This window comes from Leptonychotes weddellii, chromosome 4, assembly GCF_054177405.1.
Source record: "Leptonychotes weddellii isolate Sample4059 chromosome 4, ASM5417740v2, whole genome shotgun sequence".
NCBI lineage: Eukaryota > Metazoa > Chordata > Mammalia > Carnivora > Phocidae > Leptonychotes > Leptonychotes weddellii.
The window spans coordinates 41,936,151-41,951,806 of record NC_138372.1 but is presented as its reverse complement, the minus strand read 5'-3'; the positions used below and the strand labels follow the sequence as shown (position 1 = coordinate 41,951,806).

The following is a 15,656-nucleotide window of genomic DNA, read 5'->3' as shown; positions in this document are numbered from 1 at the left end:
CATCAATATTGTTGAGGCATTTTGGTAAACTTTGAATCAATTCAGTAAATATTTCTGGCCCCTGACGATTTCTCCATCCTCATCACTCCCTATGTGCCCTTCCCACCCTGTGCGTCAGCTGGTTGAAGTCCTTGCAATCCCACATTAGTGTGAGGCCATCTGTCATCCCCAGGACTTTACATACTGCTGTTTCCCAGGCCCAGAATACCCTTGGCTGACTCCCACCTCCCTTCATCGGAACAACCTGTACTAGTCTTTAGACCCCAGTTTAGGTGGATGTCCCTTCCTCAAAGGAGCATTACCTGGTTGCTCAGGTTAATAGGAAGTTAGTGGTGAATGTTTGATGAATCAATGAATGATTGACAGAGCACACCAGTCCTCCAATCTATTCCGAAAAGCAAGGCTCGCTTTCGAATTCTTCCCAACCTAGTTTACAGGGCCTGGCTTTATCTTTAAGACATTACTATTCTAAGTATTTCCCTGTTTGCTCCAGGTAACCATGAAAAAGAATGGGGTGAGGCGATAAGAGTTCTATTCTTATCATTCAATTTTATTCCCTTTGTGATGATTCTGTGTGCAAAAGCGTAGTAAGAAAAACAAACATGATTACCACTGATCAGACATTTCCAATTACACAAGCAAATGCAGGTTCAATTACTACTGTACTTTTTAATGCAATTAAGGTAATGCATGTTCAGTTTAAGATTATGGAATACTGTTTGACACAGGCATTATGTTTAATACCTTCTTATTATACTTGTTTAACTCATTCAAGAACGAAGAGTCTCGTGACCCGGATACACCCACATCCAGTGTTACAGGGCTTCTTATAGGGCCCACACCAACAGTTACTCCGGCCGACACAGACTTGTCATTTTTTACTTTAGAAAGAAGGTCACGTACATCATCGTACAACTCTGAGGAGAGTCTAGTATCTGCCAGGGCCTTAAAAGAAGCAAACAGATGTTAGCTTTGTGCACACAGAGTTATATTCCAATTTGTGCTTAATATTTAAATCTTTGCTCTGTAAAATATCACAAAGCAGATTCTTATCAATAATTATTTTAAAAGGCTACTCCAGGCATCAGACTAATGCTCACTCACTAAAATACCGAAAATATAGCAGTTAGTTTATTTGTTGCTTAGTGGCAGTGTTAAAATATTTATTTAAATACACACACTCATGATTCTGATAAAATGCTGTATTGTTCCGAGTACGGATTTTTTTTCCAGCTGACTTAGCTTTCCTGTAGAGAAGGTCACCTGTCTCTGCAATGGAGACATCCAGAAAGCCACGTCTGGGTGTGGATCTGGGAGGAAAGGGGCAAGGAAGCCGAACGAGTGGTGGGAGCTCTAGGCAGAGGTATGCTCTCATGCTGCCCACAAATGCAAGGTTATTTCATTCCAGGCACATGGTAGGGTTGCGTGTCTCTGCCAGCTTGAATGGAGGCATGATCTTGTGCCTGGTCTGAGCTGAGAGAACAAGGCTTAAGAGCACATGAGTAGTTCGCTCGGCAATCACGAGAGCATGTGTTGAGATGGAGCCTCCATTCGTTTGGGTCCCGAGTGTGTGATGATGAGTGCTCCTTCCACCTTGGGATGGATGCATAGCATAGAGCATTGTTGCTTTAAAGCACTGAGATTTCAGAATCCTTTGTTGTCACAGCATAGCCTAGTCTGTCTTGCTGGACACGTAAGCGCCAGACCATCCTCAGGGTTAGGGAAACGGCGTCGTCTTTGTCTTCCAGCTCGGCTTACCAGAGGCTGATAGCAGCGGTGGAAGCAGGGCGGGGGAGAGGGCGGAAACCATAAGCCTGGCCTTGTCCTACTGTCAGTATTTTTCTCTTGAGAAAGTTGAGGGAGGGGGGATGTGACTAATAATTGTTCAGAATCCTTGGATCCTACCATCTCTCTGTAAAGATAGAATGCATATGACTATATGGATATAATGTGTATAATTTGTCTTCCCTTCTAAATGACATAGAGCCGGGGCTCCGTTGAGCTAGATCTGGGTTTGAATCTTGTCTCTGCCACCTACTGCAGTAGACCTTTGGGCCTGACACTTTATCCCTCTGAGTCTCTCGGTCTTTTTCCTATCTAAAATGGGGCAGTGATAATATCTACCTCATTGTGTTGTTGTGAGGATTAAATGAGAAGATTTGTGTGGAAGTATGTGATCTGGTGCACGGTGAGCATCCGGTGAAGCTGTCAGTGTGGACATCTCACCCAGAGTGGGGGAGGGTTACAGAAAGGAGTGGTCGGGAGTAGGCTCTAGAACTGGCCATGAGCCATGGGGGGGCTCTGAGTGCCCAGGAGAGCACAGAATTTTAGAGATGGAGAGAATTTAGGGATCCACAGCATTTTGCAAGCGCTTCTCAACAGCAGAACCCTTTCTGTAAACAAAATCCCATATGGAAAACCAAGATAGGAAAGTTATCAGAGAAAAGACAAATAAGGAAAGTTATCAGAAAAAAGACAAACACCATGTGATTTCGCTCATAATGTGGAACTTAAGAAACAGAACAAATGCACAGAGGAAGAAAGAGACAAACCAAAAAAGATTCTTAAATACAGAGAACAAGCAGGTGGTTGCCAGAGGGGAGGTGGGGGCGGGGGGAGGATGGGTGAAACAGGTGAAGAGAATTAAGAGTACACTTACGATGAGCACAGGGTGATGTGTGGAGGTGTTTTTGTACACCTGAAACTAATATAACACTGTGCGCTAACTATACTGGAACTTTGAAACAAAGCAAGAAAGGAGATGATCAGTAGGCAGCTGCTCTTGGTGAAACAGGGGCCTTGGGCTCAGAAAACTGCCCAGCTACCTCCTCTCCTAACCCCCAATTTACATGCTGGGAAGCTGGGCCCAGGGAGGGGCAGGGAGCTGCTCAAGGTCTCAAATACTTACAGTCTAACAGAGCACGACTTGAACTAGGTCTTCTGACTAGCAGCCCAGAGAACTGGACCTTGAATCTGTTTTCATTGATTATGGAATGGAGCCAAGATGTGGCAGGTGGATGGTCACACCTCTGTTCTGCCTCTCGTTGGCCCTGCCCTTGCCTGTCAGTGCCCTTCAGCACCAAGCATGTGTAGGGGCAGATGTAAAGGGATCTTCAGCCACCAGCAAGCCCTACAGGAAATAGAATCTTCCAAAGCTAGGAGTCCATCTCCAGGAACAGAACTCTCTCTCTCCCCGTCCCCACCCTACAGTGGCCTATGAGCGCCCTGTGCAGACTTACCTCAAAGTGGTACTTGAGGAAGTTGTAGGGTTTCCGGAAGTACTTCTCATCCTCTCCGTAGTAGAGATGCTCACAGGTGGGGTCATAGCGAAGCTCCCTCCATTCCCCATTGTATACTGTCTCACATTGGCCCCCATAATACCTGGCATCGTACACACTCTGAGTTTCTTCCTGGGTCAGGATATTGTACCTAAATCAAAAAGGCAGGCACCTTCTGGGAGAGAGCACTGGAAAGGCAAAAGTAGCATCCTCTGGAAGATGTTATTGCTGGGCCGAGCAGCAGCTTCTAGAACTGTGTTCTGTGAACCCCTAGGGTTCCTCAAAGTACCTTAAACTCCGCTTTGGGTAACATTGGAAACCTGAGTGGGCTCAGCCAGGCCCCCAGGTTCCCTTTGATAGCTCCATCAGCACCTAGAACAGTGCTTCCATAGAGAAGGCACTCCTAAAAATTTGTTGTGTGAATTACAAAGGAATATGCACAATTATCAAAACTTCAAGCACAGAGCCCATTTCCCAGCTCTGCCACACAGCTAGGCAAATCATTTCACCTCTCTGTGCCTCAGTTTAGTCATTTGTAAAAAGCAGTTAATACTACTGCCCTCAGAGAGCTAAATGCCTTACAACATGGAAAGGAACCAGAAAGTACTTAGCATATATTAAGTACTGAATAAACATTACTGTTGTTGTTTTTGTTTGTACTGTTTCAGAAAAAGGCTCTGCGGGTAAAAAATAGATTTGACATATTGACTCTCAGTGCTAAGTTGAGACTCTAATCCTCAGAAAGGCCATTATCTCCAAGGAGGCATGGAATGTCAGAGGGTGCAATTTGGAAATCATGGAGACTCCTGTTTAATTTCTAGCTCTGTCATGTACTAGCTGTGTGAATCTGGACATATTCTAGATGCGTTCTGAAGCTTGTTTTCCTCATTTGAAGAATGGACATAATAAAACTACTTCTCATGGTTTTTGTGACATCTAAATGAGAGTATTAAAGTAAAATGGAAGTAAAGTTGTAGCACATATTGGGCACTCCAAAAATGATACTTCCTCTCCCCTAGCCCAGTACCCTTCCAGAAATACTTTCCCTTGCTTCCTGCTCTGGGGCATTTCTCATCCATCTGCCCAGGAACTGCATTTTAGGTTATAGATGGTTGAACCATATTTAGGCACAAACAGTGTTACACAGGTGAAATACAGCTTTAATTTTCTAAAAAAGAGAAGGTTAACTAAACAAAAGCATTTTGACTTGGCTAAGAGATCCAAGGACTAACAATCAAAGGGACTTATGGTATAGATAATAAAATGATTGCTTGTCTCTGCCTCTCAAACTCCTATTCAGCCTTTAAAACCCAACTCAAACATTGCCCCCTCTATGTAACCTTCTTTGATTATCCTGGACAGATAGTTGTTCCTTCCTCTGTATTCACATGGCATTCAGTGATTACCTTTGGCATAGCATTTGTCATATTTGCTCATTCCCTCCATGAAAAGGCACAAAGGCAGAAGATGAGCATGGGGTTAACTATGACTAAAACCTGCCTTGAAGGAATAAATGGATAATTATAGAGTACCTGGCACATAGTAGAAATTCAAGGTATGTTACCTTCCTTCTTCACCTCTTCTCTCCGTCTCTTTCTTCATATTAATGGAAGTGATGTAGTAATAGCTATGGTGAATCGAATACACACTCTACCAGACATTTAGCATACATTAACTTTCAACCTCTTGACAATCTTGCAAATGCAGAAATTGAAGCTCAGAAAAATTAGGTAATTTGCCTATAGTCACAGCTAAATTTTTTGACACTAAAATCTGGGTTCCTTCCCTTTATTTTGCCCCTTACCTTTCTGTCTTTTTGCCCGTTGAACATGTTTCTGCCTTTGGCTTATAAATATAGGCTCTCTGGTGGGCCAGACAAAAACTCAAAGGAATAATTAGTCCTAAGATTATACTATAACCTCTAAGCATAAAAGGTTACTAAGCCTGTGTATCTTTAGAAAAGCTGATTGCAGAAGGCCCAGTGAAAATGAAAAGATATAGAGAAATTCCACTTTTTGGAAATCTATGCAGAAATACTCACATGTACAAAGATAATGCGCAAGGATGTTCATGGTAGCATTGTTTATAAGAGGAAAAAAATGGGAACATCTATCTTTCAATAGGAAGTAGTCAAATAAATTTTCATGTAGTTATACTATGGGAGAAGAATCAGCAACTTTTTTTTTTATAAAGGGCCAGATATTAAATATGTTAGGCTTTACAGGCCATAGGTCTTTGTTGCAAATACTCAACTCCCATCACTGCAGGGTGAAAGCTGCATCTCAATAAAACTTTAATGACAAAAACAGGCAACAGACTGAATTTGACCTTTAGGCCATAGTTTGCTGACCCCTGTTATAGAATACCATGTTGCTTAGAAAAATAATAGAAAATGTGGGGGGAAATCTTCAAAATATATTATTAAGAAAAAAAAAAGCAAGTTAGATACAATCACATTTATGTAAAATATACTTATGTCTATCCTGCACAATACATATAGGCATATCTTCCATATGATGTATATTGTCAGTGCATTGTTTACATGATCTGAAAACACCAAACTGTTGACAGGGGTCAGTTCCAGGGAGGGAAGTGAGAGGGGGTGACTGGGTAGAGTGCAGGTTGGAGAGGGCGAAGGAAGACTTTTGGTTTTTGCCTCAAACAGGTATTACTTCTATAGCAATAAATAAAAATTTAAAAACTGGAACATGCTTAAATTAAAAAAAAAAAAAAGACACCAGGAAAAAGACTTCTGAGATCTTAAGCAGAATGAAAAACCGTCAAAGTGTCAGCTATTGGGAGTGGAGGTCTGGCCAACCTGCTGTCCAGTTTGGGCAAAGCACACTCAGGAAGTATATTTAAATGCTCCTTTGAATCACGTGAGAGCAAGGTCATGGTCTGCGGTCTTTTTGCCAGTAAGGAGGGAATTCTTTTTCTCAAGTTAACACCTCACTATTTCATGCTTCTACTCTGTTTATCCCACAGTCACTTTCAAAGTCAAAAAAATCCCCTTTTATTAGTATTAGGGGCTGAATTATGTCCCCCTAAATAAACATTTAGATGTTGAAGTCCTGGACCCCAAAACCTCAGAATTTGACTGTTTTTTGGTGAGAGGATCTTTATGTAGGTAATTGAGTTAAAATGGGGCCATTAGAGTGGGCCCTAACCCAATATGACTGGTGTCCTCATAAGAAGAGATTAGGGGTGCCTGGGTGGCTCAGTGAGTTAAGCAGCTGACTCTGGATTTTGGTTGAGGTCATGATCTCGGGGTCCTGGGATTGAGCCCCCATGTTGGGCTCCACCCTCAACAGGGAGTCTGCTTAAGGATTCTCCATCTTCTTCTGCCCTATCCGTGCTCGCACACTCTCTCTCTCTCTCTAAAATAAATAAATCTTAAGAAGAAGAAGAGGAGGAGGAGCAGGGGCACTTGGGTGGTTTATTTGGTTAAGCGTCCCCCCACGCTCTCTCTCTCTAAAATAAATAAATCTTGAAGGAGGAGGAGGAGAAGGAGAAGGGCGCTTGGGTGGCTCAGTCAGTTAAGCATCTGACTCTTGATTTCAGCTCAGGTCATGATTTCAGGGTCATGAGAAGGAGCCCCACACGGGGCTCCGTGCTCAGAGAGGAATATGCTTGAGATTCTCTCTCTCTCTCTCTCCCTCTGCTCCTCCCCCTGCTCTCTCTTGCTCTCTCCCTCTCAAATAAATAAAATCTTTAAAAAACGAAAAGCGATTAGGACCCAGACATACAGAGAAGGAAGGCCATTGACAAGCCAAGCAGAATGGCCTCCGAAGAAGCCAACCCCACCAACACCTTGACCTCAGACTTCCAGCCTCTAGAACTATGAGAAATAAATTTCTGTTGCTTATAAGCCACCCAGTGTGTGGCATTTTGTCATAGTAGCCTGAGTGGACCAATATGCCACCTCAGGGGGACAGTGAGAGCTGCCTCACTGGACGCACTGCACAAAGACCCTCTTCTGTCCTCAAAATAATACTCGTGATTGAAGAGCAACCATTCCCTGCTCCCAAACAGCCCAAGGGCAGGACTCACCCCAAGGCTGCATTCTCTGACCCTGGAATGGGGTCATATTGGCTGCAGTCATCTTCAGGGACCCTGACATCTTCACAGTCATCCTCGTCAGAGCCATCAAGACAATCCTTGTCTCCGTTACACACAAGGTGGCGTTTCAGGCAGCGATCTGAGAGAGGAGGGGCTGTGGATGCTTCCAGAGCCTCCCAGATTCCACCCTCTCCCCGTGACCTGCATCCAGAGTCGCCCAATCCATCCCACTTCTGAAACAGCCCCTTACCCCTCTCCATGATCATCTCTCCATCCTCACTGCCTCTGCCCTCCTTCCAGCCTTTCTGTCTCCCACCTGGAGCCCCACCCCCAGCTCAGGCCCTGCAGTAGGCTCCCCTCTAAAATTCCTCCACATGGCAGCTCCTGTGATCTTTCTAAATGTCAGCTTGGCCACATCATCCCCTTGCCCTACATTGTTCTGTGGCTCCCATTCCCATTCTTCCAAATGCCACAGTCTGGTCTCCAGTACTCTACTGGACCCATCCCCTGCCTCTCTTCCCAACACCTATTGCCAGCCCTTAAATCCCTGTGTGTGTTTGCACATCCTTTCTCCTAGCAAATTCATTGCTACTTCCTAAGTCTCCGCTCAAGTGCCATCTTCAAACCTGTTCTGACTCCCCAGCACAGATTTGGGCATCCCCTGCTAGAGAGGGCCATTGGACCATGGGCCTAACTATGCCCATTACGCTGGCTGTCCCACGGTATTGCCACCGACTCCTCGTAGGTCTCTCTGCCAAAGAGACAAGGAGTACCTTGAGGTCAGGCACTTCATCTTTTCATCTCGGGGTCCCCAGCAGGTATCACACTGCTCAGCAGGTAGCACATACATGCCCAGCCGGTGTTTATTCAGTGAATGGATGAATGAGTGAACTGGACCTTTTCTAAACGAATTAACAGATATTCCTACAAACTCACATCAAAATTACTTGGGCTACTGGGTTGGCTTAAAATGCAGGCTCCCGAGCCCCATCCCAAACATACAGAAGGACAACTTCTGGGGAAGGGCTGAGGAGACAGCGCTTTAACCAGCTCCTGGGTGACTGTTTTGCACATTCAGTCTGCCAGGGTGCAGCTGTTATCCCTCTGGAATGCTACTCACCTGTCTCCTTACACTGGAAATCCTGTCCACACTGTGCTTGCCTTAGACAAGCTGTGGGACTGTGACAGCTGGCTTGATCCCAGACATCGCCACTGCACATGGTTCCCCCAAACTTGTTTGGCTGTAGGAGGCTCCGGTATCGGTACTAAATCGGATTTTGAACCAGACACATTCATTGTCTATCAATCAAACAAGTTTTACGCAGGCAGGTCTCAGCTCAACGTAAGGACTAACTGTCTAATGATTGAGAGCTGCCTAAAAAGCTGTCTTTTGAGGGGTAAGTGTTCCTAAATGGTGGTGTTCAGCCAGAGGTGGCACAATCACCAGCAGGAATATTGAATAGGGCCTCCAAAGATCAAATGAAAGACCTTGCTTGAAGGACCTTCTCCCCCCCACCTTCAACCAGTTAGTACCTGTTCATCTTTCATGATTCATAACGCACCTCCTCTACATATTCTAGAGTTCCCTGTGCCTCCTTCTCTCCTCTCACTTGTCATATAAGGTTGTGATCCCTGGTCTACTTATTTATTTACCTTTCTCACTAGTCTAAGGACAGTTTGCATATAGGGGGAGGAGTGGCGAAAGGATGACATGTCTTATTTGGCTTCATACATGTGACACTTGATCTATGGTCTATGCAGGATGCCCTTTTATAAGATGTTTGTTGCTTTCCCTCTGTACCATTTCTTCTGGTCATGGCATCCTTTCTTTCCTTGAGACATATCTCATATGGTTTAGGTGGGGATGATCTCACCCCCTAAGTCGTGGGAATTTGTGGATATGAGCTAGGCCGGGCCAACCAGGGCACCCTATCTGCCAAGTTGCAATGATTGGTTTAGGGATTGGTTCATGACTCAACCTTAGGGCAATCATTATTCTCTCTGAAGATTTTCTTTCAGAACTATTGGAAAAGACAATTTTTTCTGCTGAAGTTGCTGGGAACTGTGGGCATCAAGTGGTCATCTAGCCTACTATGTAGGAAGAGTCCATCCAAGAGATAGAGACATCGTCTGAGTCCCTCGGTCCAGTTTTGACTGCACATGAACAAATACTTGTTCAAAGAAGGACAGAAGGAATAAAAATGCATACCAGTCTGGGAGCTCTATGGTTTCATGATACTGCTTTCTATATGGTATACAGCTTCGGGCACTAGTGTAGAAGGAAGAAGCTGAACACTAGGCTATTCGAAGAAATATGAGGTTCTAGTCCCACCTTCAGTTAGCTTAGAGTCTACTTGAGGAGATAAAATAGATAATAATAGGAAATGTATGGAGAGCTCCACGCAGAGTGTCCAAGAAGGGAATTTGCAGCGCCATATTTTCTGGTGCCTTTTGCCTTGGATCAGCCCACAATCTCCTCCTTTAAGATTGTTCATAATGAAGTAGGCAAGCAATGGTTTGAGCAATAAGGAAAATGAGTTCTTAGCCTAATTCTCATTTCTTTTCTTTTCTTTCTTTTTCTTTCTTTGTATAGTTGGTGCACAATAGTACATTAATTTCAGTTGTACAACAGAGTGATTCAACTTCTCTATTTATAATATGTTCACGAGCATAGCTACCATCTATCACCATACAATGCTGTTACAATACCAATGACTACATCCCTATGCTGTACTTTTCATCCTTGTGGCCTACTTATTCCATAACTGGAAGCCTGTATATCCCATTCCCTTACCCATTTTGCCCATCTCCCCCACCCCCACCCCTCTGGCAACCATCAATTTGTTCTTTGTACTTATAGGTCTGGTTCTGCTTTTTGTTTTTTTGTTTGTTTATTCCTGAGTCTATTTCTTACTTGCTGTATAAAGTATCAGTGCCTGGTACTTTGTGCCTTAGTTTTCAAATCTGTTAAAATGAGGTGGTCAACCGAGATGACCTCACTAATTACAGTTACTAATGATTCTTTCACCTGTGTCCTGTAGGTGCAAGAGCATGAGCATGAGAATTTAGACCGACTGGGTTCAGATCCCAGAGTCACTTACCAACTCACCATGAGCGAGCCACTTACGTTTTCTGAGTTCCTGTTTTCTAATATATAAAGTGGATGTGATGACCCCTCACTTTGAAAGGGTTTTGTGAGAACTGAGTGAGAGAATGTGTGGGGAAAGCACCCAGCCCTGTGTCTGGCATATTATTGGTGCTCAGTGAACAGAAGTGGGTGTCCACATCATTATCAGTGGAGTCTTTTCCAGCTGATTCCAGTGGGTGCGTGTACAGCAATGCAGCTTCGCCCTCTCTCTCTTCTGGCCTACTTCTGCCTCCGCAACTGCTCATTAGTAAAGAAACAGAGAGGTCTGCAAAAAAAGGTGAAGAGCAAACCTGTCCATTTGCCTTTCCTGCCTCCCAGTTAATAAGATTGTAAACTCAATGGGAAGAGATTATAATTAATGATCAATACAGGAATATTAAGATATTTTCATTCTCTTTCCACATCTTGTCAAGATGCAGTACATAAAGGAGTGCTCAGCACACCAGCATAGAGCCAAGTCTTCTCACCCTTCATAATGTTCACCAGAGTTTTAAGACCTGCAGTTACCAATACGATGGTGATGGTAGCTACCGTTTATTGAGCGCTTACTAATGGCTGGACACTTCACATTCTTTATCTCATTCAATCCTCACAAATTGAGGAGGTTAAGTACTATTCTGAATCCCACTTTAAGCTGGGTTGGAATGCCAGTTCTGCTACTTACTGTCTGTGTGTCACTGAGTAAATTACTTAATGTCTCAGGCACCTGGGTGGCTCAGTTGGTTAAGCGACTGTCTTCAGCTCAGGTCATGATCCTGGAGTCCCGGGATCGAGTCCCACATTGGGCTCCCTGCTCAGCGGGGGGTCTGCTTCTCCTTCTGACCCTCCTCCCTCTCCTGCTCTCTGTCTCTCATTCTCTCTCTCTCAAATAAATAAAATCTTTAAAAAAAATTACTTAATGTCTCTAACCCTCAGTTTTCTCATCTGTAGGAGGAGAGATCTGAGAGTCTTGTGAAGATTAGTGATAAGACATGTAAAGAAGCCAGCACTTGGCCTGGTTCCTGGAGTGCACTCATTAATAATAGTTACCAACATCAGCATCATTTTTGCAGCCAGATATTGGGCACTCCAGAAGGACTTGTGACTGAGTGGGGATTGGATTCGATGGCCACTAATCTCACTTATGACTCTCCACAGAATTCGGGGGGAGGTAGTAGGGAGTGAAGTGGTCAGGCACATGGGCATTTTGGAATCAGACTGACCAAGTGTTAAGTCTAGGCTTGCCTCTTTCTTTGTGGGTGACCTAACCAAAGGGACAATGGTATCTATCTATCACTTACAGTTGGCTATGAAAGTCAACTAGGACAATTTATTAAAGCATTAGCACAGTGCCTGGTATATAGAAATTATTGAATAAGTGGTAACTATAAATGCCATTATCATCCTTCTTGTGGTTTCTGTATTGGAATGCTGGTACAGACACGAGGTTCATTCCCACCAACTCCCCATTTTCTGGGTTGTTATCGAATAATGAAGACACTGCACTGCAGAGAGGTTGGTGCACATACTCCCGTAGGGACTTCTCCGTGGTGGTGCCCTGTGTTGGTATCATTAAGACATAATTTTCTTTTCTAGCTAGTCGATAATGTTTCTTTCCAGAACTGCACATCTTTGTTTGGGTGATTTTGAGAGGGGGAAAAAAACATATTCATAAGAAGCAATTAGGGGTGGTCTTTCACTTAAGTAATTAACAGAATTTAATGATTTTAAGGATCACGTGTGTTTAGAGTCATGAAGGGAGTAATTCAATTCCCATTTAAATAGTAAGCCATTCACGTGTGCTATCTGCTATCTAAACTGTAACACATGAGAAAAAAAATACATAGTTTTGGATGTATAATAAGTTAAATGATGGCCATGCAAAGAAATCAAGTCCTAGTCCTTGAAAGTTGTAAATGTTACCTTATTTGGGAAAAGGGTCTTGGCAGATATTATTAAGGTTTTTGAAATGAAGAGATTATACTGGATTATCTGGGTAGGCCCTAAATGTCATCACAGTGTCCCTATAAGGGGAAGGCAGAGGGAGATTTAACACAGACACGCAAAGGAGACACACAGAAGAGGAGGGGGTAATGTGGCTGCAGAGGCAGAGATTGGAGCCCAGAGATTGGCCATAAGTCAAGGATTGCCGTTGGTCACCAGAAGCCAGAAGAAGCCAAGAACAGATTCCCCCCTAGAGCCTCCAGAGGGAGCGTGGCCCTGCCAAACTTCTGCCCTCTAGAACTGTGAGAGAATACATTTCTGTTGTTTTAAGCAACCCAGTTTGTGACAATTTGTAAGAGCAGATTCAGAAAACTAACATAGGATATCAAAGCAAGAAGAGATTTTGGGAGCTAGATATTTTTGCACAGTACAGTCTAGGATTCTTTGGCATATCTCAGAAACAGGAGAGGCAGAATAAATAATTTCAGGCTTAGAAGCTGAATGAACTAGGTCCAAATTGTGTTTCCATCTGTAATGATTTTGAATTCCATTTGATTTTGAACAACTCATCAAACATTCACAGAGTAGCCCGGCATCTAACTGAGGAGTGGGTCTGGAGGCAGGAGAACCACCAGCATGTTCGGCTCTGCAGAAGCCCAGGTGAGGGAAGATCAGGTCTTGCTTCAGGCAGTGGGAGTTGGTTGGAGAGAAGGACACAGATAGTAATTATAAAAACAGCTAAGATTTATTGAACGTTTATTGTATGCCAGGTGCCATGAAAACACTTTGCATACCTTACTCATTTAATGCTCATAATAACTCTATGCTATAAGTACTATTCCTTCCATTTATAGATAAGGAATCAGAGGCATAGAGAGGATAAACTATATACCCAGAGTGACACAGCATATAGGGTGCAAAGCCAGAATCTAAACTGAAGAATCAGAGCTTAAACACTTAGACTTGACAGTAATGTGCCAATAGACATGGTCTAGGCAGTGGTCTACCAACTGGGAGAGGTGGGAGCCTGGAGCCATCCCACCCTGGGTGCATGCAGTAAAGGCATGTGTTTTCTGTAGAGATTTTAAAATAGTAATAACACAGAATAGAAGTTATTCTGCCTTTTATCATCACCATGAGCCAGTGATCCTGACCAAGATCAGGATTTTAATACTCCTCTCTAGCAGAGCAGAGTTCTCCCAAAGTCCCTCTTTCCTTGACCTGCCACTGGCTTTAGGGACCATTTTGGACTATTCAAAACCAGGTAGGTGGACAAAATAGACTCATGCCTGTTCATTGGGTGTGTCCGTCTTTTCACCATGAAAGTAGAATCCTCAGGAACATCGTCTGGTTTATCTCAGGTCCCCACAGGTCATTAGCCCCTCTCGATGACCATCACTGGAGGACAGCAGACTGACCAGGACCCAGAGAGGCCACAGGGATCAGTGGGCCCATGTCTGAATGGCCACCTCTCTGCACACAAGCCACAGCATACATATCTTTTGCAGACTCACCCAATAATGGCTTATAAACCAAATCAGAAAAAGTTGCACCGTCCCTGTGCCCATGGCTTCCAAATACCTATTTCTACAGCTGATTTCTCCCCAGACCTCTCAATATATAGACCTGTTTATCTCCATTTAAATGCCTAGTACACCTTTCAAATATCAAATGCCCCCAAACTGGTCACGAATGTCTTACCTTTTTGTCCTGGCATGGAAAGCAGTCTGTCCATTCTGACCAGTTGCTGAGCTGGCAGCTAACTGCTGTGGAGCTCGAGCTCTGAACAGCCCGACTTACTCTCCTAGAGAGAGGGGAGAGACATCTGCTTCAATTTTTAAAATTCTTATTATGATAGTTTTTAGTTTTGTTATAAATTCAAAAAGATCTTTTAGTATGAAGGTATCGAAAACAGATTCATTTTTCCCCAGCGTTGTTGAGGTCTAAATGACAAAAATTGTATATGTTTTAGATGTATGATGTTATGGTATAATATACATTGTGAAATGATTACCACAATCAAGCTAATACAGTGATTCCCTCACACAGTTGTGTGTGTGTGTGTGTGTGTGTGTGTGTGTGGTGAGATCTAGAGATCTACTCTCTTAGCTAATGTCAAGTACACAGTACAGTACTATTAACTGTAGTCACCATATTATACATTAGATCCCCTGAACTTATTCATCTTATAACTGAAAAATTTTTTTTAAGATTTTATTTATTTATTTGAGAGAGAGAGAATGAGAGAGCACATGAGAGGGGGGAGGGTCAGAGGGAGAAGCAGACTCCCTGCCGAGCAGAGAGCCCGATGCGGGACTCGATCCCGGGACTCCAGGATCATGATCTGAGCCGAAGGCAGTCGCTTAACCAACTGAGCCACCCAGGCGCCCCATAACTGAAAATTTTTATACTTTGACCACCCCTTCCCATGTCCCTCTTTGTAGCCACCATCCTACTCACTAGTTCTATGAGTTACACTCTTTTGGATTCCACATGTAAGAGAGATCATGCAATCTTGGCTTTCTCTGTCCACCTTATTTCACTTAGCATAATGTCCTCCAGGTTCATCCATGTTGTTATAAGTGACAGGAGTTCCTTCTTCTTTAGGGCCAATCAGATGTTGAATTTTTTAATCTTTTTTTTTTTTTTACCATTTTTAAAATTCAAGTATAATTAGCATACAGTGTTATATTAGTTTTAGGTATACAATATAATGATTCAGTAATTCTATACATTACTCAGTGCTCATCAAAATAAGTGTACTTTTAATCCCCTTTGTCTGTTTCACCCCTCCCCCACTACTTCCCTTCTGGCAACCACCAGATTGTTCTCTGTATTTAAGAGTCTGTTTTCTCGAAATCTTGCCATTTGCAACCACATGGATGGAACTAGAGGGTATTACGCTAAGCGAAATAAATCAATCAGAGAAAGACATGTATCATATGATCTCACTGATAGGAGGAATTCTTAATCTCAGGAAACAAACTGAGGGTTGCTGGAATGGTGGGGGGTGGGAGGGATGGGGTGGCTGGGTGATAGACATTGGGGAGGGTATGTGCTATGGTGAGCACTGTGAATTGTGTAAGACTGATGAATCACAGACGTGTACCCCTGAAACAATAATACATTATATGTTAAAAAAAAAAAAAAGAGAGAAGATAGTAGGAAGGGAAAAATAAAGGGCGGAAATCAGAGGGAGAGATGAACCATGAGAGACTATGGACTCTGAGAAACAAACTGAGGGTTCT

At 43.4% G+C, this 15,656-nt stretch overlaps 1 protein-coding gene across 2 annotated transcripts in view; it reads right to left on the bottom strand.

Annotated features, from left to right (window-relative positions):
• C8A (complement C8 alpha chain) overlaps positions 1–15,656 on the bottom strand; it is a 62,475-nt gene that overhangs the window by 32,857 nt on the left and 13,962 nt on the right. Inside the window, exons 2-6 of one of the 2 annotated variants that reach the window (XM_006737906.3) lie at positions 14,110–14,212; positions 8,458–8,602; positions 7,329–7,476; positions 3,240–3,429; positions 745–945 (exon numbers count right to left, since the gene is read on the bottom strand). In XM_006737906.3, the coding sequence (XP_006737969.2) occupies positions 745–945; positions 3,240–3,429; positions 7,329–7,476; positions 8,458–8,602; positions 14,110–14,212 (787 nt within the window). The remainder of the gene's footprint in view (positions 1–744; positions 946–3,239; positions 3,430–7,328; positions 7,477–8,457; positions 8,603–14,109; positions 14,213–15,656) is intronic. The other variant, XM_031033065.2, reaches the window with a different exon arrangement.